Genomic DNA, 25,555 nt, shown 5'->3' with positions numbered 1-25,555 from the left:
CCCTCTCCTGCCCTCTCCTGCCCTCTCCTGCCCTCTCCTCTCCTGCCCTGCCCTCTCCTGCCCTGCCCTCTCCTGCCCTGCCCTGCCCTCTCCTGCCCTCTCCTGCCCTCTCCTGCCCTCTCCTCTCCTGCCCTGCCCTCTCCTGCCCTGCCCTCTCCCGCACTCACCGCTACCGTCACCGTCTTGTGCTGTCCCACTGTCCCACTGTCCCACCTCCTCTCCTCTTCCCTCCAGTCCCCGTGTCCTCTCTCTCTGCCCCGTCTCCACCAAAGACCCCGCTCCCCCAGTCTCTCCCCGGAAGGCAGCGGCTGCCCCCATGCGGCGGGGCCTGGGGTCGCGGCGCCGCCGACTCCCGTCTCTCCCCGGCTGAAGATGGCGGCGCGGCCGGGGCCGTGACGATGGCGGACGAGGATCTGAGGCCCGAGGTGATACCGCGGCCCGGGGGCTGGTTAGTCGGTTAACGGGCGGGTTGTGCGGCGGGAAGTCCGGTGGAGGGGACGGGCTTTCGGCTGGCGCCGCCATTAGCGTGGCGGTGAGTTATCGATGCTGGGGAAGAGGGAGACTGGTCACGATGCCAACTGGTCTGGTCATTGTGTGGACTGGCCATAGTGTGGACTGGCAATAGTATGGGCTGGTCATTGTGTGGACTGGCCGTTGTGTGGACTGGTCATTGTGTGGACTGGCTGTGTAGTGTGGGCTGGTCAGAAAGTCCACTGGCCATAATGTTGGCTGGTCATAGTGTGGATTGGCCATAATGTGGGCTGGTCATAGTGTGAGCTGGCCATAGTGTGGACTGGCCATAGTGTGAGCTGGTCATAGTGTGGACTGGCCATCGTGTCCACTGGCCATCATGTGCTGGTTATAGTGTGGGCTGGCCAAAGTGTCCATTGGCCATATCGCCTGCTGGTCGAATGCCACTGGCCACAATTATCACTGGCCAAGGTGCCCACAGCCCTATTGCCCACATGTGAGGATCCCCACTGGCGATGATACCAGTGACAACAGTGTTTGTTGGTGATGGCGCTCCCTGGCTGTAGGTTTTCGCCATCGGAGGTGTTATCCGGGTGCAGGGTGGGGAAAGAAGTAGACTGCCCTCTGGTCACGGTGCCTACATGTCAGTGCTTATTTGCCATAGCGACCAATGGACCTAGTGCCCACTGGTTACAGCACCCGCTGGCTGTAGTGCCAACTAGTCCATAGGGCCCACTTGGCACATTGCCAATTGGCCACAGTGCCCATTGGTCAAAACACCCACTAGTCCAGGTGCCCACAGCCCTATGCTCACATATGAGGGTATCCACTGGCGATGGTGCCTGTGATGACACTGTTGGTGATGATACCCACTGGCGATGGTGGTAATGGTAGTCAGTGGCGATATTGCCTCTGGTAAAAGTGTCCAGGGTAACGGTGGCCAGTTGCCAGTGGTGGTGGTACCCACTGGCAACAGTGCCCAGGGTGACAGTGCCAGATGGTGATGGTGCCTGCTTGCCACAGTGCTCAGGGCAACAGTGGCAGTGGTGCCGGTGCCCACTGGTTTCAATGCCCAGTGGTGAAGGTCATTTTGATTGTTAGTTGTAAATTGCTTTTGTATTACAATAAAAATTGTATTGGTGGCATTGCGTGTTCGAATGACAAGTCAATTTTATCTTTGGTTTGTAATGTCAATTTTAACTATAAAATGTTGCCTTGTGTTTTATTCTTTAATTTGCAGCACCATGCCTCAGAAGTTACTCAAAAGTGCTCACTTCATTGAATTAGGAAATTACGACTATTGGCCTGTGCTTGTACCACGAGGTATCCGCCTGTATACTTATGAACAAATTCCATCTTTTCTTAAGGATAACCCTTATATTACAGATGGATACAGAGCTTATCTACCTTCAAAATTGTGTTTAAAAAGGTGGGTTATAGATTTATTAAGCTACATCCCTCCTTATATTAGTTTGTTTGGATTTGTTTTTCAAGTTGAGTTAAACTCTGTTAAACTAGTACATTTGCTGAATAAGCCGTTTTTCTGGACAATTGGAAGATATTCTATCAATACGCATATTTTCCAGTTTAACTTGGCATGTTTAAGGGGAATGTTGGAAAACAAGGCCCTGGAAATTTCAAGGGAGTGTGGCAAACAGATGTAGGTGAGTTTTGAACAGAGTTCAGGAACCAAGGACCTAGTAAGCGAGAAGGGACCACATGAATCAGCGCCCAGGAAAGGTTTAGAATTGGGGGTGGGAGAAACTGAAGAGTAGCTTGTCAAATATAAGATCATTGTTTTTGTCCTGTAAAACATTGTTAACCAGCATACTCTGAAATTTGGTAGTGCTGAATTTCCAGACTGTTGATTGTTATTCAAAATAAATACTTCTGTACAGGTTAACTCACTCTGATGCAGGGTTACGGCTATGTGTGTGTGTGTGTGTTATATTAATGGAGTTTTACTGTTATGTAGGGAATGTTCAAAGTGGGCTAAAATTATCTGATGGAAGTTAAGTGAGATCCATAAAATGTTTATTTTATAAGCCATACTTTGCTAAACAGATTTTGTATGTTTAAAACTTTTTTTAAACTAATTTAATAAGTGCAAAACACCTGAAATGGTATTTGTTTTTAAATATTTGTTTACATGTTCTATGGTTCAAACACAGAGATTTTGTACAGTTTATCAGAAAATTTGTAGGTTCTGAAAATTAAATAGGTATACTTGTGCCTTTGTCATGTAATAATTAGCATTGTTCCCTACAGTCTTTTCATCCTTTCCAATGAGACGGTGAATATCTGGAGTCACCTTCTAGGATTTTTCCTGTTCTTCAGTCTTGGAATTTATGATATGATCATCGTACTTCCTGAAGCAAATGCCTCCAGGGATGATTATGTTATATATTCCATTTGTCTCTTCTGCTTCCAGGTAAGTGGTGTGGATGTATTTTTACTTTCAGAAAATATGGACAGTGATCATTTTTATTTGTGTGTTGTAGATATACCAGTGGCTAGAACTCTTGAAATTGTGATTTGTCTGACATCTCTGCCAAACAAATATAATACCACTATTTTATATTAGAACATTAGGATCAGAATAGTCAGTTACCGATGCTGGTGATGGGTAACAAATAATTCCAATATGCAAGTTCCCCCGCCCCCCCAAATCTTTTCTTGATGCCTAAACCACCCCATCCACTCCCATGTTTCCCCCTTCTACCTCCAAAATGTTTCAATTGAATGGACTACAATTTGTTGCAATTGCTTGCTGTCTTGGATGGTGCTGTTCCCAAACTAAGCTGTGATACATACTGATAAAATGCTTTCAATGGTGCGAGTTGTTCCTCAGCCTTCTAAGGTGGTAGAGGCGTTGGTGTACTTGTGAAACTGATGTGAAGTGTAAGTAAAGCACTGTTCCAGCATTCTAAGTATGAGAATAAATTCCATGACCATCCTTTTACTCATGGTAATCTGCTATTTTCCTAATTATAGGTTTGTTTGCTCTGTTCAGTGGGATATCACCTGTTCTGCTGCCATCGCTCTGAGAAAGCGAATCGTCGCTGGATGGCCCTTGACTATGCTGGGATAGCCATTGGGATTTTGGGCTGCTATGTACCTGCAGTCTTCTATGCCTTTTATTGCAATGAGGTAAATAGTGTCTTCTCTACTTTATTGATTCAAGTCATCTGAAACATCTAAGGACTGATTAGGGATGGTCACCATGGGTTTGTGCGTGGGAAATAATCTCTCAGAAATGTTGATTTGAGTTGTTTTGAAGAGGTGGCAAAAATAATTGATGAGGGTGGGGTGGTAGATGTTGTCTATGTGGTCTTTAATAAGGCTTTTGACAAGGCTGGTCTGGAAAGATAGATCACATGAACTAGCCACATAGATCCTAAATTGGCAAAGTAAACAGTCAAAGGATAGTAGTGGAGGGCTATTATTCAGATTGGAGACCTATAAATTGTTATCCAAATTGTTAATATAAATGATAATGTTGTTAACATGGTAGGTAGGTTTGCAGATGACAATCAAAAATTAATGGTACAATGGACAGTGAAGGGGGCTATCTAAGATCACAGTAGTATCTTGATGAAATGGGGAAGAGGACCAGAGAATGGCAGACGGAATTTAACTCTGAAATGTGCAAGGGATTAAATCGTGGTAAATTGAACCAGAACATGACTTGCATTTTTAATGGTAGAAACCTGGAGATTGTTGAATGATAGAGAGACTTGGGATTACTGGTATGTAGATCCCTGAAAATGGCAATACAGGTAGTCTGGGCATACTGGTGAGGGGATACTTTTGTAAGCGCCCTTTATGGGCGACTATTTGCATACCATGGGTATGCAAGCAAAGAATTTCACTGTGACTTGTCACATGTGACAATAAAGTATTCAATTCAATTCAGGATGTTGAAGAAGACATTTGGTTGGCTTGCTTGTCTTAGGTGTTCAGGAATTTGAGTACAGGAGACGGGATGCTATGTTGCAACCATCAAGTCATTGGTGAGATCAATATACTTGAAGTATTGTGTATAGTTCAGGTCGCCGATCTACACAAATAAAGTTATTAAATTGGGAAGTGCATGGATAGAATTCATAAGGATGTTACCAACTTCAGTTACCAGGAGACGCTGGGACATTTTTCCCTGGAGCACAGGAGAGTGAAGGACATCCTTGTAGAGGTATATAAAATAATGAGGACTGTAGATAAACTAAGTGGTTAGTATTCTTTTCCCTGGGAAGGGGGCTAGAGGGCATAGATTTAAGGTGAGAGGCAAAAGATTTAAAAGTGACTATTTTATAAGGGCAATTTTTTTCAGAGAGTGGTGGGTATTTGGAACAAGTTACCAGAGAAAGCTGTTGGGGAGGATACAATTACAATGTTTAAAAGATATTCGGACAGGTACATGGGGTGAAAAGGTTTAGTGGGATATGGGCTAAAGGCAAGGAAATGGGACGTTCAGATAGATAGCTTGGTTGGCATGGATGAGTTGGGCCAATGGGCCTGTTTTCATGCTGTATAACTCTAAAAGTTCAACTTATCTCATCCCTTGAGGAAGTGATCTCCAAAGATTCATGATCCTCTCAAAGGGAAAATGTTCATCTTATCTGTCTTAAGTTTGTAACCCGCTACTTTTACATTCTCATAAGACGAAACGTCATTCCCGTATCCGTCTTTAGAAGACCCCCTCAGGTTCTTGACAGGATGAAGAAGGAAAGGATTTTTCCTCTTGAGAGAATCTAGAACCAGGAGATTGCGTATTTAAGAGATGTAAGGTGAACATTTGTTTTATCACACATTCTGCTAAACTCCAGCAGATACAAATGTGCGGCACGGTGGCGCAACGATAGAGTTGCTGCCTTGCAGCCCTTGCAGCGCCAGAGACCCGGGTTTCATCCCCACTACGGGTGCTGTCTGTAAGGAGTTTATACGTTCTCTCCGTGACCGCATGGGTTTTCTCAGAGATCTTCGGTTTCCTCCCACACTCCAAAAACCCACGGGTTTGTAGGTTCATCGGCTTGGTATAAGTGTAAATTGTCCCTAGTCTGTGTAGGATAGTGTAAGTGTGCGGGGATCGCTGGTCGGTGCGGACTCAGTGGACCAAAGGGCCTGTTTCCATGCTGTATCTCTAAACTAAACTAAACTAAAGAAAATACAAGCTCATTCTCTCCATAATTTCCTCAGAAGTCACAACTGACTTTCCCACAATTTACATCCTTCCTGAAAAAAGGTGACCCAGATGCCTTTGCATCTCTGAGTTCTACCACCTCATAATTTGGATAATATTTTGTTAAAATGAAAAATTTAATATTTTTGCATATGTTACATCCTGCCTGACCTTTGTCCTTGCAGTTAAGGAGGCTATAAAGAGATACTAGACCAAGGGGGACCCGTTGGGTCCTGTCCCCTCAATGCGCGGTTGCGGGGGCAGCCTTCGGCGTCACACACACTAACCCCACTCCACCCCCCTTGATATTATATTGATACTAGACTAACTGGGACCCGTTGGGTCCCAGCATCACATTGTAGGGCTGGTCCCCCAACGCAATATTCCACCTCTCCACCAATTCCAATATTGGTGGCCAGTGGAGGGGGAGGTGGGCTTTCTGGAGCGCTAGTATGGGTGTTGTGGGCCGAAGGGACTGGTTTCCAGAGGGCTAGTATGGACATTGTGGGCCGAATGGATTCTTGGGCTGGCGGCTCAGTCACTCAAGCCTGTTGTGCTGGCAGCTCACTCACTCACGGCTGGTGGGCTGGCAGTTGACTCACGGCTATTCCTTGAAATTCCATTTCAAGCAGGGTGCAAGGCCACCAAATTCAAGTGCCGTTTCATACCACTTCAAGCAGGGTGCAAGGCCACCAAATTCAAGTGCAGTTTCATACCATTTCAAGCAGGGTGCAAGGCCACTAAAGACAGCGAGTCGTGACCTCTCCCTCCTCCATCTTGCAGAGACTGAGCCACGCCCACACTTCTGGGTTTAATAGTCCCTCCCCCTCCCACCAGAAAGGGCATGGCCTTCATGACATGATTGACAGGAGATAGAATCTCAACATTTTTAAAACACTAATAACTCTTTTATTTTTCATCTATGGGAATAATCCTCGGCACCTGATGAGCGGAGGGGGACTATGAGTAAGATGGCCAAAAAGCACAACCGTATGTGGTAGCGTTTTTCCTAAAATCAATATACAGTGCAAACAGGAAGTGGTCAAGATTAGACTTTTAATTATATAGACGGCAAGGCAACTTTAATTAGGCAAGGCAACTTTAATTAGGCAAGGTAATTTTAATTAGGCAAGGCAACTTTAGTTAGGCTAGGCAACTTTAATTGGGCAAGGCAACTTTAATTAGGCACGGCAACTTTAATTAGGCACGGCAACTTTAATTAGACAACACAGCTTTAGCATTTCCAAACCAAGGGCAACACAGCTTTAGCATTTCCAAACCAAAGGCAACACAGCTTTAGCATTTCCAAACCAAAGGCAACACAGCTTTAGCATTTCCAAACCAAAGGCAACACAGCCTTAGCATTTCCAAACCAAAGGCAACACAGCTTTAGCATTTCCAAACCAAAGGCAACACAGCTTTAGCATTTCCAAACCAAAGGCAACACAGCTTTAGCATTTCCAAACCAAAGGCAACACAGCCTTAGCATTTCCAAACCAAAGGCAACACAGCCTTAGCATTTCCAAACCAAAGGCAACACAGCTTTAGCATTTCCAAACCAAAGGCAACACAGCTTTAGCATTTCCAAACCAAAGGCAACACAGCTTTAGCATTTCCAAACCAAAGGCAACACAGCTTTAGCATTTCCAAACCAAAGGCAACACAGCCTTAGCATTTCCAAACCAAAGGCAACACAGCTTTAGCATTTCCAAACCAAAGGCAACACAGCCTTAGCATTTCCAAACTAAAGGCAACACAGCCTTAGCATTTCCAAACTATATTTTCAAACCAAATTAAGGGCACTGACAGGTCAGTAAAACCACTCACAGTTTAGTGAACATGTGTTCAGTGTTATTCGCAGCTCAGACTGAGAGACGTGACCCTCTCGCTCCCCCATCTTGCAGAGACTGACCGAGGCACTCAACACTTCCGGGTTTTATAGTCCCTCCGGAAGGGGTGTGGTCTTTAGGAGAGAGAATCTCAACATTTTTTAAACAGTAATAACTCTTTTATTTTTCATCAATGGTAAAAATCAGCTTGGCCTGCGCAGCGGAGAGGGACTCTGAGTAAGATGGCCAAAAATCATAGCCGTAAGTGGCAGCGTTTTCTCTAAAATCAATATACAGAACAGAAAGTGGTCAAGATCAGACTTTTAGTAATATAAATTATTCGTTTGCTTCTTTTACCCCATCCCCCGCCCTATCCACTCATGCAGGCGCGGCTAGAGAGGGGGGGGAGACGGAAGGGGAGAGGTGTAGAGATTACCCCCCCCCCCCCGGTAGTAGGCGGGGGGGGGGGGGGGGGCATGCGGCGTCACACACACTAACCACCCCACACACGCTAACTACCCCCCTTGTTTTTATATTAATATAATTTTGCTCCTTTTACCCCTAACCGCCCTATCCACTGACGCATAGCCCCCAACTCGCAGGCGCGTCTAGAGAGGGGGGGGGGGTAGATAGTGAGGGCAGAGAGAGAATGGGGAGAGACAGAAGGGCAAGAGACAGAGGGAGAGGGGGTTGGAGGGGAGGAGGAATGGGTGGGTGGGGGAGGAGGGAGAGAGAGATGGGAGGGGAGAGAGGGTGAGAGGGGGTAGGGGTGGAGGGGAGAAGGGTTTAGGGGAGAGAGGGCAGGGGGATGGGGAGAGGGATGGGGGCGAGAGAGGGAGGGGGAGAGAGAGGGAGAGGGGGGGGAAGAGAGGGAGAGAGGAGTGGGGCGGGGTGGCAGGTCACGGGGGCCCGATCGAGCCCGGGGACCAAAGATCCTTTGCTGAGGACTGCCAATAGCTTCCGCCAGCGTTACAGAGGATCGGGCCACTTACACGGGGAGGAGGTCAGGTAGAGAGGAGAGGGAAGAAAGGGAGGGAGGAGAGGGGAGGAGGTGACAAGAGGAGGGGGGGGGGAGGGGGGCAAGTGAGTGGGCTGCGAACAGCAGAGAGACAGCACCGGCTTGACTCTATGGAAACCGGCAGCTGAGTGAGCGGGCGGGCGGGGGATGGGAGGGGCGTGGCTTCATAGGCTGCATGGGCAGCGAGAAAACATCTTCAGCGCGTGGGTGCCTCTGACCAAAGATCCTATAGCGGAGTTTGTTATTGGATCTTTGCCTCTGACCTCGCGATCTGCAGAACAAAGATCCTATAGCGGAGCAGAGCTGTAGGATCTTTGCTGCAGAACTTTCTCGATCTTTCTGCGCCTTTTGAAGAACGGGGGGAGGGTGGGCTAACGTGCCTCCTGGAAAACTGTGCATTGTGAGGTCAGCAGCTGTGAGGGCATTGTGAGGTCAGCAGCTGGGCAACCTTAATATTTTTTTTAAATGTCGCTGGGGCCCCGGCAACCTGCCGCCCCGCCCCATTCCTCTCTCTCTCTCTCTCTCTCCCTCTCTCTCTTCCACCCTCTCCCTTTAGTAAATATCTCGGGAAATAATTGGCCAAATTTATTGATTGGATTTTTGAAATCAAGGAAAGCCTCTACCAGAAGATGTAAAAATGTCACTGTTATTGTAACGTCTGCAGCTAGTTTAAAAAAAAAGGTCAGATTGGTCAACAATTTTAATAAAAAATTCGGGAAAATAATGTACCAAATGTACTGAGGAGTGGATTTCTAAAATCACAAGGAACATCTCTACTGAAATATGTAAAAATTTACCCGTTTCGGCGTTTGGTTTTCGAGCAGATACGTTTCACAGGCAAAAATGACACACACACACACACACACACACACACACACACAGTTTTAATAGATACTAGACTAAGTGCAGACCCATTGGGTCTGTTCCCCCAACGTGCGGAGAGAGGGGGGAGAGAGAGTTGGTGAGGGGAGAGGGCAGAGGTGGGGGGAAGGGAGCTGGAGGGTGGGGGAGGGGTGGAGGGAAGGGGGTAGGGGGGGGAGGGTGGGGGAGAGAGGGAGAGGTGAGGAGACGGAGAAATGGGGGGTGAGGGGAGGGCGTAGAGGGGGTGGAAGGGAGGGGGGGTGGGGGACGGGGTGGAGGGAAGGGGGTGGGGGGGAGGGTGGAGAGAGGAGAGAGGGGGGAGAGAGAGAGCGGAGGAGAAAGATAGGGGGAGAGGGAGGCAGAGAGGAGAGAGAGGGGGAGGGAGAGAGGGGGGGGAGGGAGAGGGGGGAGAGAGAGAGAGGTGGGGGGGAGAGAGAGGTGGGGTAGAGAGAGAGAGATGGGGAGAGATAGAGAGGCGGGGAGAGAGGGAGTTGGGGAGAGAGTTGGAGAGAGAAAGAGAGGTGGGGGAGAGAGAGGGGAGAGGAGAGAGAGAGGGGAGGGGGGTTCGCAAGGTTTTTTTCAAAGCTCGCTTGCCCGCTTGCAAGGTTTTTTTCAAAGGACTTGCAAGCGGCGCGACTGGCAGCGTGTTTGGTTTGTAGCGGGAGGGAGGGGCGTGACTTCACTCGCTGCGCAGGGGGCAGGTTTCCCAGAGTAATGGCCGCGAGGGCCACCTTCTCATCGCGTGCCCCGCGCGACGATAACGGCCGCTGGCATGTTGTACCATCGGGCGGGGGAGACGGAGAGGATTCAAACACAAGCCGGTGGCCTCCGGTGACCGGCTGTAACCTGCTGTGACCTCTGGATCTGCAGAACGCTCGTTCTTTCTGTGCATTTTGACGGGGGGGGGGGGGGGGGTGAGTGATAACGTGCCTCGTGGAAAACTGCGCATGCGCATTGACATTAATCCAGAGCGGCGGGGCCACGAGCGAGCTGGGCCACGAGCAAGGGCATTGTGAGGTCAGCAGCTGGGCAACCATTATATATTTTTTAAATGTCAGTTTGGTTATAAATTTTAGTAAATATCTCGTGAAATAATTGATCACATTTATAGAGGACTAGACCAAGTGCAGACCCGTTGGGTCTGTTCCCCCAAAGTGCGGTTGTGGGGGAGGGGAGGCGGCATGCAGCGTCACACACACTAACTATCCCCCCCCCCCCCCCCGCACTCGCGCTAATTACCCCCCTTGATATTATATTAATATTATTAATTTCCTCCTTTTACCCCATAACCACCCTATCTACTGACGCATAGCCCCCAACTTGCAGTCACATCTAGAGAGGGGGGGGGTGTAGAGAGTGAGGGCAGATAGAGAAGGGGCAGAGACAGAAACACAGTGAGAGGGGCAAGAGGGAGAGGGGTGGAGAGGAGGAGAAGAGGAAGGGTGGGTGAGGGTGGAAAGGTGGGGGAGGAGGGGACGAGAGAGAGATGGTGAAAGTTAGGGGGAGAGAGAGGGGGTGCTGAGAGGGTGGGGAGCAGGGAGGGGGAGGGAGGAGGGTAGGGGGTGTGGAGGGGAGGGGTTTAGGGGATGGAGGGGAGAGAGTGGGGAGGAGAGGGGGAGGGGAGAGGGGGAGAGAGAGGGTGTGCTGAGAGGGGGGTGAGGGGAGGTGGGGAGCGGGGAGGGGGAAGGGAAGGGGGTAGGGGTGTGTGGAGGGGAGGGACGGTGGGGGAGGGGAGGAGGGGAGAAAAAGAGGGGAGAGAGAGAGGGGGGAGGGGAGGGGGGGAGAGGGGAGGGGGGGGAAGAGGAGAGGAGAGGGGGGGAAGGGGAGAGAGAGAGAAAGGGAAAGAGACGGGGGGAGAGAGAGAGAAATAGAGAGGGATAGGGAGAGAGAGAGGTGGGGAGAGAGAGGAACCCAAACCCACCAAACAACCATTTGCAGGCAGTGCTTTTTTATTTCAAACTAACCATATTTTATTTTCAAACCACATTAAGGGTACTTACTCACAGGTGTGAAGAAATTTGTTCAGTTTTAATCAGAGCTCAGAGAGCCCTCCATGTTGCAGAGTGATTGAGGCACACCACTTGCAGAGACTGATTGACGCACACCACTTCCTGGTTTCATAGTCCCTCCAGCAGGGGCAGCAGAGAGAATGGGGAATTGTGTAAAAACATTAATATCTCTGTCATTTTTCATCGACGGGAAAAATCCTCGGCACACATGCGGCGGAGGGGGGCTCTGAGCAAGGTGGCCAAAAATGACGGCCGTAGGTGGCGGCGTTCTCTCGGAAATCGCAGCACAGAAGGCCAAAAGCAGTCAAGAACAGAGATTTAGTAATATAGATTAGATTTTTGAAATCATAAGGCAAATTTCTACCAGAAGATGTAAAAATGTCACTGTTATTGTAACGTCAACAGCTGGGCAGCGGTCAGATTTAAAAAAAAGTTCAGATTGGTCAACAATTTTAATTAAAAAGTCAGGAAAATAATGTAACAAATGTACAGAGGAGTGGATTTCTAAAATCACAAGGAAAATCTCTACTAAAATATGTAAAAATCTCTGCGTTTTTGCGTCTGGTTTTCGAGGAGATACGTTTCAAAAGCAAAATGACACATACACACAGTTTTAAAAGTATGTAGATAGATATGATACGATAGATAGATGTAGCCTGTACAACTTGCTTTCCTACTATCGTTTTACATTCTGAATTATTTATATGAACTGTATATGTCTGTTCCCTGTGGCATTGCCATCTAGAAAACAACCTATTTATGCTACTGTTTTCAGTTAGCCATCTAATCTGAAATGCATACTAATATGTTACAAATAGTCAAAATCCTGCAACTTCATATCTAAAAGCACCCTGCGTGTAATAGTTACTGTGTGGAGAAAACTTTTGATGTACACTTCCATAATGTTTCGGACAAAGACCCGTCATTTATTTATTTGCCTCTGTACTGCACAATTTGAGATTTGTTATAGGAAAAAAATCACATGTGGTTAAAGTGCACATTGTCAGATTTTATTAAAGGCCATTTTTATACCTTTTGGTTTCACCATGTAGAAATTACAGCAGTGTTTATACATAGTCCCTCCATTTCAGGGCACCATAATGTCATGTAAATGAACGTAGTCATGTTTATTATTTTGTCGCATATCCTTTGCATGCAATGACTGCTTGAAGTCTGCAATTCATGGACATCATCAGTTGCTGGGTGTCTTCTCTGGTGATTGGTGATGCTCTGCCAGGCCTGTATTGCAGCCATCTTTAGCTTATGCTTGTTTTGGGGGCTAGTCCCCTTCAGTTTTCTCTTCAGCATATAAAAGGCATGATCAATTGGGTTCATATCAGATGATTGACTTGGTCACTCAAGAATTGACAATTATTTAGCTTTGAAAAACTCCTTTGTTGCTTTAGCAGTATGTTTGGGATCATTGTCTCGTTGTAGAATGAACTGCCGGCCAATGAGTATTGAGACATTTGTTTGAACTTGAGCAGATAGTATGTGTCTATACACTTCAGAATTTATTACACTACTACCATCAGCATTTGTATCAGAAAATGAAGATAAGTGAGCCAGTACCTTCAGCAGCCACACATGCCCAGGCCATAACACCCCCACCACCGTGTTTCACAGATGAGGTGGTATGCTGTGGATCTTGGGCAGTTCCTTCTCTCCTCCATACTTTGTTCTTACCATCACTCTAATATAGACAAAATGCTGGAGAAACTCAGCGGGTGAGGCAGCATCTATGGAGCGAAGGAAAACCTATTCCTTCGCTCCATATATGCAGCCCCACCCACTGAATTTCAACAGTATTTTTGTTTACCTTTGATTTTTCCAGCATCTGCAGTTCTTTCTTAAATAAATCACTCGGATATAAGTTAATCTTCATCTCATCTGTCCACAAGACCTTTTTTTCCAGAACTGCGGTTGCTCTTTTAAGTACGTCTTGGTAAACTGTAAACCTGGCCATCCTATTTTTGCAGCTAACCAGTGGTTTGCATCTTGCAGTGTAGCCTCTGTATTTCTGTTCATGAAGTCTTCTGCCGTCATTGACAAATCCACACCTGACTCCTGAAGAGTGTTTCTGATCTGCCGGACAGGTGTTTGGGGATTTTTCTTTATTATAGAGATAATTCTTCTGTCGTCAGCTGTGGAGGTCTTCCTTGGCCTGCCAGTCCCTTTGCGATTAGTAAACTCACCACTACCCTCTTTCTTCTTAATGATGTTCCAAACTGTTGATTTTGGTAAGCCTAAGGTTTGGCTGATGTCTCTAACAGTTTTATTCCTGGTTCTCAGTCCCATAATGGGGTGGAAGATTGCAACCTTCATGTCCAGGTGGGATACAGGGAAAGGGGGGTGAGGTGGGGTGGAGAGGGAAAGGGGTTATTTGTAGGTAATTTATCTAAAATTGAAGAATTCAATGTTGATACCGTTAGGTTAAAAGCTACCTGAACGGAATATGAGGGTATTTTCCTCCAGTTTGCATGTGGCCTCACTCTGGCAATGGAGGAGGCTCAGGTCAGAATGGGAAGGGGAATTAAAATAGTTACAAACTGGGAGATCCAGCAAGCCTTGGCAGACCACGCAAAAGCGTTTGGTGAACATGTCCTATGGTCATCTGCAGATTGAATAGGGAATAAAGAGCCCTGAGGGGACTTGAAAGGTTGGATGCGGAGGGGACATTTCCTCTTGCGAGAGAATCTAGAACTAGAGTCACTGTATAAAAATAAATGATGATTCAATTATGAAAGAGACGGGGTTGATTTATTTTTCTCTCTCAGAGGGCTGCCTGAATTTGGAACAGTCTTTCCCAAAGAGTTGTAGAATTTTTGAAGTTGATACTTAAAAACAAGCGTTAGGGGCAGGAGAATTGAAGAGTGAGGGAGAGGCAAGGAATCTTGAAAGCATGCACCACCAGACACAGGAACAGGTCCACCCCTCTGTTATCAGGCTTCTGAACAGACCTTCCATAAGCTAGGGTACTGTCCGATTCACCTCTACCCCATTGGGGACAGTGGACTTTGTCTATGGCACTGATGTGCTGCAATAATGAGAATTATAATCTGAACTCTGTAACTTCTCCTTTGGTCTATATATTGTACTTGAGTTTGACCAGATTGTACTTATGTGGAGAATATCTGATCTGTTTGGATGGTATGCAAAACAAAGCCTTTCATTGTACCCAGTACACATATCCATAATAAACCTAAACCTCAGCCTGATTGAAAGATTACTGTGGATAGACAGGAATGTAGAGTTACAGTTGCAATCAGTTCAGCCGTGATCTGGGGTGGAAGATTGCAACCTTCACGTGGTCCGCCCTGTTTCGACTAATGCAATCAACTCGACGTGCACAAACGGAAGATCAAATAGAACAAGTTGTCCTACAACTTTAGGCTGTGCATGCCACACGAAAGAAGAAGAAGTCCCATAATGACTTCTTTAACTTTCATTGGCTCAACTTTGGGCTTCATGTTGATAAACAGCAATAAAATTTTCCAAATTTGATGGAAAGACTGGAGGAAAGACTTGGTGCTGAGAGCTCTCTTATATCTGCATTAAGGAGGCAATTAAAACACACCTGAGCAATTGCAAACACCTATGAAGCCATTTGTCCCAACATTATGGTGCCCTGAAATGGGGGGACTATGCATAAACACTGCTGTAATTTCTACATGGTGAAACCAAAATATATAAAAATGGCTTCTATTAAAATCTGACAATGTTCACTTTAACCACATGTGATTTTTTTCTATTACAAATCTCAAATTCCTTCTGAATGCATTGAAACCAGATATTCTTTTTCTAAGAACTTCAATAAATTGATGAAACATGATTTCCTTTTGATAAACATGATAAACTTTCATTTATTTGATTATTTTTAAGTTTTCTAAGTGCCCATCTATAACATTTTTAAGTTTTGAATGTTTTCACTGTAACAGATAATAAACAAATTGGCTTGTCATTTCCTTTTTGTCTCTTTTTTTAAATTAAAAAATTGTGCTCTTTCCCAACCTAATGAAACCTGTCCTAATCTTGGCTTTTTTGAAAATTAAAACGATGTATCGTTTACCTTGACAAGCACATTTTTTAAGATCCTAAGGTTAAGTCCATCAAGACCAAAATGCTGCTCGCCCATAACTCCAACAGTTTGCATGGCCCTGCAGTCCTGGTGATAGTAATCTTCCTGAGTTCCTCCCTCCCTTTTGAATTTTGGATGTACAGCTCTTTCCAGTGTTAAGGGCCTGTCCCACTTGGGCGACATTTAGGCGACAGCCTAAAAAGAGGTTGTCGCGTCATGGTCGGGTCGTGAGGGGGGAAGAGAGGAGAGGGGAGTTCAGTCTACACTGTGAAAAGTTATAGAGACGCTGATCGGATCTGGAAGCGGACCAATACATCCATAAATAACACTGAACGACTCAGTCATCTTTTCATTTGCACAATTGATTTTATTGTATTAATTTTAATATATGAATGTTTAAAATCCATGCATTGAAGGAAGAATATTTTACAGCCTCAACTCTAACTTAAATACTGCATTTAAATGACGCATGACAGCATACGTCAGCGTGTATGTCGTGCAACTTGACGGTTTTACGGGCGTCAGTCACTGACGCTCCGCAGTCGCCCAAGTGGGACAGACCTTTTACTTGCATATTCACAGGAGAATGTTGCCTCTTACAAATATGCTTTATCTACAGGTGGAAGAGGCAACTTTGCTAAGGGGAAATTATATTTTTTAAAGACAATTGAACCAAATCTTAAAACTGCTTTTGGACCAAATCCCTATCTGGGTATCTAACCAAGATCGAATCAATACTTCCAGAAATATGCTATTTGTTCAACTATCAGAATTTCACAATTAATTGAATTACTAATCTCTTTAAGTGTAGTAATTCTTCTAACTATGAACCTGTTCATATTTTAAACATGAATTCTATTTTGTTTTTGTGCTTAGTTTTGGCGACAGGTGTACTTAATAATGGTGCTGGCTATGATATTGGCGGTATTCTTTGCACAAATACATCCATATTACCTCACTCAACGGTGGTACAGCTTGCGTGCAATCATTTTTTGCTGCGTTTCTGCATATGGGTTTATCCCAACAATTCACTGGATTTGGCAGACTGGAGGGATGAGTGCACCCATAGTTCAGGTAAGTGCAATAAGTTAACAAATATTAGTACAGATTTTAGTGTTTGTCAGCTTATATGTTTGAGACTATAAAACCCCATTCTGCATTTCCATAAAAACATCTAGTTCAGCAAGCAATCAAATATGACATTTTAGTTTTAAATGCCCAAAGCACATTATTTTGAGTTTAATAACATTTGGAATAAAATATATTAATTGTACATCTTACGCCACAGGTGGTTTATCTTCAATGTTAGCTTTGGCCCAAAATATTTAACTTTACTGGTTAATACCAGAATTAAATGATTTAAATTGGTAGTGTATTTGCATGATTTCACACAGCATAGAAGAACCTGTTCAGTCAAAATTCTACTCTAGTTGGTCCATACTTCCATGCAGGTCACATGGAACCCAAGCCTTTCGCTATTGGAAAGAGATCTGTAAGAGTTTAATCCTGGCATATTTCAGCCATATCTCTAAATCCCTCACTGTGGATGTACATTGTGTAGAGCTGGTATTTTAACATGGCTCTTAAACAATATTTAATGTAGCCGGCTCAGTGGTTATTTTGCAAACAACCACCTGGTGCCGCCATATTATCCCCCCAGAACCGGAGGCACAAAAACGAGTGGGCAGCCGAACGTACGTACGTCCCCATGCAAAGGTTTATTTTCTGGTAAGGATGAACTAGGTGGGACCCGAGACGGCGGACGCCCGAGACGGCGAGGCTGGGCCACCTGGACTGGCTCGCTCAGGTCCAAATGGGCCAGCTTCAAGCGAGCTACCCCCCCCCCCCCCAACCCATTTGACTGGGGGTGATAGGCCGTCGAGTGGTGGAGCTGAGCCCCTAACAGTCGAGCCATTGCGGACCACAGCTTCGACGTGAATTGGGTACCCCGATCGGACGAGATGTCCAGCGGTACCCCGAAACGGGCAACCCAATAGGCCATCAGGACACTCGCGCAGGACAGGGCTGAAGTGTCGACAAGCGGGATGGTCTCTAGCCTCCGGGTTAAACGGTCCACCACCATAAGCGAGTGCGAAATGCCCCAGAACAGAGGCAGCGGCCCCATGATATCCACATGGACATGGTCGAAACGTCGGCGAGGCACCGAAAAGTCTTGAATTGGCGCCTGGACGTGCCGCTGAACCTTCGATGTTTGGGAATGCACGTCCGGGCTCAATGACAGACCTGCTTCCGCAATCCGTGCCATACAAATCTTGCAACCACCATCGCCCGGATGGATGAGTGGGCCAAACCCTGCAGTTCCTTCTTGAACACCTTCTGCAGAGACCCTGCTTTCTCTACACTACCTGCCCTTAATATGGAGAATTTTAATCAAATGTGTTCACATAAATGGACCTAAATTGCTGTTTAAAGGCAGAAGTATGGGCAGATAAGAATGAATGTTCACAAATTCAAGTTTTCATTTGTTTTATTATAACTCAATTATTGTCTTCGCAGGCACTTGTTCCACGCATACTTGTAATGTATTTCATGGGAGCAGTGGCTTTTTTTTTGTACATCACAAAAATTCCAGAACGATACTTCCCAGGTGAGCATGAACAGATCGAAGTACATAATTTATTGGATGGAGGGTTACTCCAAGAATAGCATTTATTGTTGTTCTTAGTTTTCCCCACACAGTAACTATTACACGCATGGTGCTTTTAGATATGAAGTTGCAGGATTTTTACTCTATTGCAGTGAAAATGCAGTATGGAATGGGATTAAAGGATGTTACTAATGTGGAAGGTGCTATTGGAGAAGCCTTGTGGTATTACTGCAAAGCATCTTGCAAGTGATTTACAATACAACCTAAATATGGCCGAGAGCTGATGGTGGAAGGTGTTTTCTTTTGAGGGCTAGGGGATTAAAGAAGGGAAGAGGTGGTGGGGATGTGTGGAGTGGTATAGTACGCTGGGTTGCATCAACCTTTTAATTTGTGGAATAATCTGAAACTAGTTGTACAAAGCTCCATAGGTCGGGACTTTTGGGGATTACATCCAAGTTGCTCTCATATAGGCCAAATCCTGTGGAAAGCATGCTCACATATGCTTGTGAATTATTGGTGGTGATTATTGCATAGCATTTACAATTGCAATAGTTATAGTACAGGAGGCCACATAACATCTTATCTCATCAGTAATGGCTACGTATGAGCAATCCAGTTAGTCCCATTCCTTTGCTGTCTTTCCCCCTTAGCCCCGAAAACCTATTGCTTTCTGCTGTTTTGAATACTGCATTTAAATATCACTACTACTAAGTGCACAAAACAAATAGCTTGGATATATGATTCATAATTAGGCACGTGAGTTGCCAGAAGATTGGAGGATACCTAATGTTGTGATCCTAAGAAGGGCTCCAAGGAAAAGTCTGGGAACTATAAACCAGTGATCCTAACATGCTGTAGGCAAATTACTGGAGATTATTCTGAGGGATAGAAACATAGAAAATAGATGCAGGAGTAGGCCATTCGGCCATTCAATATGATCATGGCTGATCATCCAACTCAGTATCCTGTACCTGCCTTCTCTCCATACCCCATGATCCCTTTAGCCACAAGGGCCACATCTAACTCCCTCTTAAATATAGTCAATGAACTGGCCTCAACTACATTATGTGGCAGAGAATTCCAGAGGTTCACCACTCTGTAAAAAATGTTTTTCTCATCTCAGTCTTAAAAGATTTTCCCTTTATCCTTAAACTGTGACCCCTTGTTCTGGACTTCCCCAACATCGGGAACAATCTTCCTGGATCTAGCCTGTCCAACACCTTAAGAATTTTACAAGTTTCTATAAGATTCCCCCTCAATCTTCTAAATTCTAGCGAGTACAAGCCGAGTCTACCCAGTCTTTCTTCATATGAAAGTCCTGACATCCCGGGAATCAGTCTGGTGAACCTTCTCTGTACTCCCTCTATGGCAAGAATGACCTTCCTCAGATTAGGAGACCAAAACTGTACGCAAAACTCCAGGTGTGGTCTCACCAAGACCCTGTAATATGGGCAAATGCATAATGGGGAAATAACGGAAATTGCAGAGGAATGGAATAATCGCATTTCCTATTTTCACAGAATACCTGTCAGAAATTCAAGGGAACCCGAGATGTGGTGAGAATGAGCAAATAAGTACATCCACAAAATAATACTAGAAAGGTTTGAGAGACTAAAAGCTGATGAGCTGCATCAGGAATTTTTAGAAGTGGCTGTTGTGATAGTTAATGCCCTGAGCATCTTCATAAATTTAAGTGCATCTAGGGATACTGCAGGCAAATGGCCACACAATAGATTTACCATTATCTTGATGAGTGGGAGAGAAGGCTTAAGGAATCAAATGTCTTCTGTTATTTGTATTCTGAACCAATTGTGGCATAAAATGTTTTTCGTCATGTCATATTTGTTTTTTTTGCCGATTACATTGTGTCCCTTTGCTCTTGACACATTCAGTTTCCAATCACCCTGTTAGATTGTGGAAATCACCAAGTCTGTACCAACCAGCGATCACCCTGTACATGAGCACTATCCTACATACTAAGGACAATTTTACAACTTAGCAAAGCCAATTAACCTACAAACCTGTATATTTTTGGAGTGTCTCAGCACCTGTACTCAGCTTTGTACCTGGGTCTCTGGTGCTGAAAGGCAGCAACTCTACTTCTGTGCCACTGTGCTGCCCTAGCTTGAAAAATAACTTTCACTACCATGTTGTTTCTGTTAGTCAGTCATGCTGTTGTAGCCCATCTTATTCCATAGACTGCAGCCTTGTGCTAATATCTAAGTAACTGCAAATGTAAGGTTTGGAATAAGTATGGAAAAGGACGAGGACAACTCTGGAGAACTTAATTGAAAAGGGCAACTATCACTGAATAGATGTGGGTTAGGTAAATTGGAATCAAAACTGTACTTTGACATTGGAAGACCAACAAGGAAGCATGCAGGTACAGCACAGTGAAGAAAACTAATGGCATGTTCATTGGGAGAGGATTCCAGTTTAGGAGCAAGGAGGTCCTCCTGCAGTTGTACAGTGCCCTGGTGAGACTGCACCTGGAGTATTGTGTGCAATTTTGGTCTCCTAATTTGAGGAAGGACATTATTGTTATTGAGTGAGTGCAGCATAGGTTCACCGGGTTAATTCCGGGATGGAGGGACTGACGTATGAATGGGTCGACTGGGCTTATATTGACTGGAATTTAGAAGGATGAGAGATCTTTTAGAAATATATAAAATTCTTAGAGAATTGGACAGGGCGGATGCAGGAAAAATGTTCCCGAAGTTCCCAAAGACCAGAACCAGGGGTCACAGTTTAGGAATAAGGGGTAGGCCAGTTAGGATGAGATGACGAAAAACTTTTTCACCCAGAGTTGTGAAACTGTGGAATTCTCTGCCACAGAAGCAGTGGAGGCCAATTCATTGGATGCTTTCAAGAGTTAGATTTTGCTCTTAGGGCTAAGGGAATAAAGGCATATGGGGGAACAAGCCAGCACAGGGTACTGATTTTGGATGATCAGCCATGCTCATATTGAATGGCTGTGCTGGCTCAAAGGGCCGAATGGCCTACTCCTGCACCTATTTTCCATGTTTCTAAATGTTTCAGTTAACGATGATGCCATAGCACCTGCCTGGTGTGTTCTGGGTTATTCTGCCAACTGCACTATGGATATTGGAGAATATTTTCCCAATTTACTAACAAAATCTGTAGATTCCAAATAAATCAGAATATAAACCAAAAATTCTGGAAACATTTGGCTGGTATAGACAATAGGTGCAGCAGTTGGCCATTCGGCCCTTCGAGCCAGCACCGCCATTCAATGTGATCATGGCTGATCATCCACAATCAGTACCCCGTTCCTGCCTTCTCCCCATATCCCCTGACTCCGCTATCTTTAAGAGCCCTATCTAGCTCTCTTGAAAGTATCCAGAGAACCAGCCTCCACCACCCTCTGAGGCAGAGAATTCCAGACTCACAATGCTCTGTGTGAAAAAGTGTTCCTTCATCTCCGTTCTAAATGGCTTACCTCATATTCTTAAACTGTGGTCTCTGGTTCTGGACTCCCCCAACATCGGGAACATGTTTCCTGCCTCTAGCGTGTCCAAACCCTTAATAATCTTATATGTTTCAATAAGATATCCTCTCATCCTCCTAAATTCCAAAGTATACAAGCCTAGCCGCTCCATTCCCTCAGCATATGACAGTCCCGCCATCCCAGGAATTAACCTTGTGAACCTACTGCGATGCTCTCCCTCAATAGCAAGAATGTCCTTCCTTAAACTCAGAGACCAAAACTACACACAACATTCCAGATGTGGTCTCACCAGGGCCCTGTACACCTGCAGAAGGACCTCTTTGCTCCTATACTCAACTCCTCTTGTTATGAAGTCCAACATGCCATTTGCTTTCTTCACTGCCTGCTGTACCTGTATGCTTACTTTAATTGACTGATGAACAAGGTCAGATCCCGTTGTACTTTCCCTTTTCCCAACTTGGCACCATTTAGACAATAATCTGCCTTCCTGTTTTTGCTATCATAACCTCACATTTTTCCACATTAAGCTGCATCTGCTCACTCAACCAACCTGTCCAAGTCACCCTGCATTCTCATAGCATCCTCCTCACAGTTCACACTGCCACCCAGCTTTGTGTCATCTGCAAATTTGCTAATGTTACTTGTAATCCCTTCATCTAAATCATTAATATATATTGTAAATAGCTGCGGTCCCAGCACCGAGCCTTGCGGTGCCCCACTAGTCACTGCCTTCCATTCTGAAAGGGACCCATTAATCCCTACTCTTTGTCTCCTGTCTGCCAGCCAATTTATCTATCCATGTCAGCACTCTACCACCAATACCGTGTGTCCTAATGTTGCCCACTAATCTATTGGGACCTTATCGAATGCTTTCTGAAAGTACAGGTACACCACATCCACTGGCTCTCCCTTGTCCATTTTCTAGTTACATCTTCAAAAAATTCAAAAAGGTTAGTCAAGCATGATTTCCCCTTCGTAAATCCATGCTGACTCTGACCGTGTCCATGGAAAGAGAAACAGTCATCATTTCAGCTTTGAGTTCCTGCATTCTGACAGATGATCTTCAACCTGAAATGTTAACTATCCAATAAACTTGTGCGTTTGGACTATCACAATTAGTTCTAAAGCTAGCCAAGACAATTGATTTAGAAGGGGCCATTACTTCCATAGCAAATCAACTTGTTTTGGAAAGTGCATTCAAAGAAAATGGTATGGCTGGTGAGTGAATACAATAATAATATTGGCAATCAAAAATGAACAGAAATTAAGATCCTAAGAGCACATGAAGACTACTTGGTATTTGATATCGGATCTTCCAACTTTTTTGTAGAGGAGTATACCATATTCAATAGTTTACCAAGCAATTGGAATTAAGGTTTCCTATTAGGAGATTATGTAATCATGTATTGGCTTTCTGCTGACTGGTGAACACGCAACAAAAGCTTTTCACTGTACCTCGGTACACGAGACAATAAACTAAAAGATTAAGATCTTACAACATAATAATGTAGATATTGATTTTTCATTGTAATTTATCCTACATTCATAAATTTAAAAATGATAACCCAATTTATTACAAAGTTATATTTCATTGCAGGAAAACTCCAGTTGCTAACACTTTTGTACCTTTTTACAGGACAGGTGAACTACCTTGGTTCCAGTCATCAGTGCTGGCATGTCCTTGTTGTCCTGATGTTCTATTGGTGGCACCAAACTGGAGTATATATTACACAGTATAGACACAACCAACCCTGTTCTGAATTAATCAATACATAAACAAGCAGTAGCAGCTGCTGTGTAAGGATTCCTTGGAAGTGCCTAATGAAAATCTGTAGTGATATATTGAGCAGGGAAAGAGGATATTTTTTTCATCGTTAATCTTCTGTATGTGTAAATGCATTATTTAAACAACAGCAATTTGGTTTACCTCTGTCCATTCAAGCACTAATTATTTTGAACAAGCCTTTGAAGATGTCTTTGTTTAAATTTTCTACACGGGTACCACTGTTAGAATAATCCTTCAAATAATGTAGATAATAAAACTGGAATTTGTATACACATGTATACACATGACTTAGTTGTGATCAGGACTTGCATTTATTCAAAAACATAGCTGCAGTATCAGTGGAACAAGTCGCATTTCGGCATCTAAGGTTATTTAGATTTTTTAACTTGTCTTACACTCTTTTGATATCCCTGCTTGGAAAAACCCAAGGTATCTTAGGGGGTCAACTCATATGTTGTGTACTTTTGGTCAATAGGTAGCCACAATCAAGAGCTTCACTACCATTTTTGCATTCATGCAGATTTGAAGCTATTTTTCAGCAATACAATAGAGGTATAGTGTTTCTGATCTACAAACAAATAATGTTTGTGGATAAGACAGCCAATGTGGAGGAAAATAAGGCAGCTAAATGTATGAAACATACAACTTTGTGCATATAAAGAATAGAAATGGAAAGAGAATTGACACATTTGAAATTAACAGGCCGGTGGTGAAAGGATACACATAACATGTATTTAATCTTGAATTTATAACAGCATTTTCAAAAACTACTATTCAGTGGATGTCACTGGCTTAAAATGACTCGGACTAAAATCATTAAAGTAATTGTATAGCTAAGTAACTTTAAGTAACAATCTAATTGGGAGTTTGGGTAAAAAGTATGCCCAATACTTTGTGCACTGAAATTCCCAGCAGGTAAGGGAGAAAGGTGGTTACTTTTCCTTCTAATGTTGTACAAGTGAAGAGGTCACGCAGGCAACTAATTTGTCCAGGTAAACTGGGCCAGGTAGAATACTCAAGCAGATTAGAAATGGATAATCCTTTTGTAATTTAATTGGTAAATGTGATGGACAAAATACTAAAGTGCAAATTTAGATAACCATGCAGTGAAAAAAAAGCATTACTACTAAGCACCATTGACGATTTGTACATAAATTCTACAAAACACATCTGCCCAAGCACATTAAATTCACCTATGGAGGGTAAAGTGCAATGTTTTTTTATTTATTTTTGCACAGAAAATATCTAACCAACCACTCTTACAAAGATGTTTTCTCGGAATAATCATCTTTCTGGTTTTCATATACATTTTTACTACTTGCCCTTAAAAGGACAAGTGGGTCTTGTGGTTTTCAGATTTGTTCTGTATTGTATTCAGGCTGTAAAATGTAAAGTTTTGTTTTTTGTGAAGGGTGGGGGGGGGGGGGGGAGGTATGATAAAGTGGTGAGGGGAGAAAAGAGTTGGGTTTAACTTAATGTTTAAACTTTGCTTTTCCTGTGACTTTAGTGCTGAACTTGTCAATAAATCTTCTTCAGAAATGAATTATTATTGATTTGCATCAGTTGTTTCAAAATCCATGTTAATTGCAAAATGTCTGTCAACCCACCATGACAGAAAACGAGTTCATGGCAACAGTTGGGGCGCTGCAATTCGTTGTGCTTGCTTTATTCAACCTAGGATCGCCATGGCATTGCATGGAGATCTCAATGAAGAATACCCCTTCTTCCCTCCCCTCCCAGAACAATCAAAAATAGACAAAGGCTCATGTTGAATTAATTTCTGTGAAATCAGTTATTGTGCAAAGCAGGCAAGGCTGGTTCAATATATACAATTGGTTACTATCCAATTTCCATTATAAAGTTCCTTAGCTTAGTTTAGAGATACAGCACGGAAACAGGCCCTTCGGCCTACCGAGTCCACACTGACCAGCGATCACCCCGTACACTAGCACTATCCTACATACTAGGCACAATTTACAGAAGCTAATTAACCTACAAATTACATTTTTGGAATGTGGGAGGAAACGAGCTCCTGGAGAAAACCCACGCGGTCACGGGGAGAATGTACAAACTCCGTACAGACAGCATCCGTAGTCAGGATTGAACCCGGGTCTCTGATGTTGTAAGGCAGCAACTCCACTGGTGCTCTGTGCCAAAACCAAGTCACCATAAACTTATCAATACTCCACCGTGGGAACTGAAAACAATGAAATTTGCATAGTACTTAAAATAAAACTTCATTTTTAA

General features: G+C 44.2%; 1 protein-coding gene across 2 annotated transcripts; it reads left to right on the top strand.

Moving 5' to 3' along the window:
- The first annotated feature begins 294 nt into the window (after positions 1–294).
- On the top strand, positions 295–24,851 carry paqr3 (progestin and adipoQ receptor family member 3). Of its 2 annotated transcripts, none has more exons than XM_033023943.1 (7): positions 295–425; positions 1,712–1,900; positions 2,740–2,902; positions 3,466–3,621; positions 16,322–16,519; positions 17,963–18,053; positions 23,159–24,851. In XM_033023943.1, exons 2-7 carry the CDS (start codon positions 1,716–1,718, stop codon positions 23,296–23,298), a joined length of 933 nt encoding a protein of 310 aa, XP_032879834.1. In that variant the 5' UTR covers positions 295–425; positions 1,712–1,715; the 3' UTR covers positions 23,299–24,851. The 2 variants fall into 2 exon arrangements, with proteins under 2 accessions (XP_032879834.1, XP_032879843.1); XM_033023952.1 differs by having other exon boundaries at positions 308–532; positions 23,159–23,473.
- The last annotated feature ends 704 nt before the right edge of the window (positions 24,852–25,555 follow it).

Source organism: Amblyraja radiata, chromosome 1, assembly GCF_010909765.2.
Source record: "Amblyraja radiata isolate CabotCenter1 chromosome 1, sAmbRad1.1.pri, whole genome shotgun sequence".
NCBI classification, from domain to species: Eukaryota; Metazoa; Chordata; class Chondrichthyes; order Rajiformes; family Rajidae; genus Amblyraja; species Amblyraja radiata.
The sequence above is the reverse complement of the archived record's forward strand: the minus strand, read 5'-3'. Positions and strand labels throughout refer to the sequence as shown.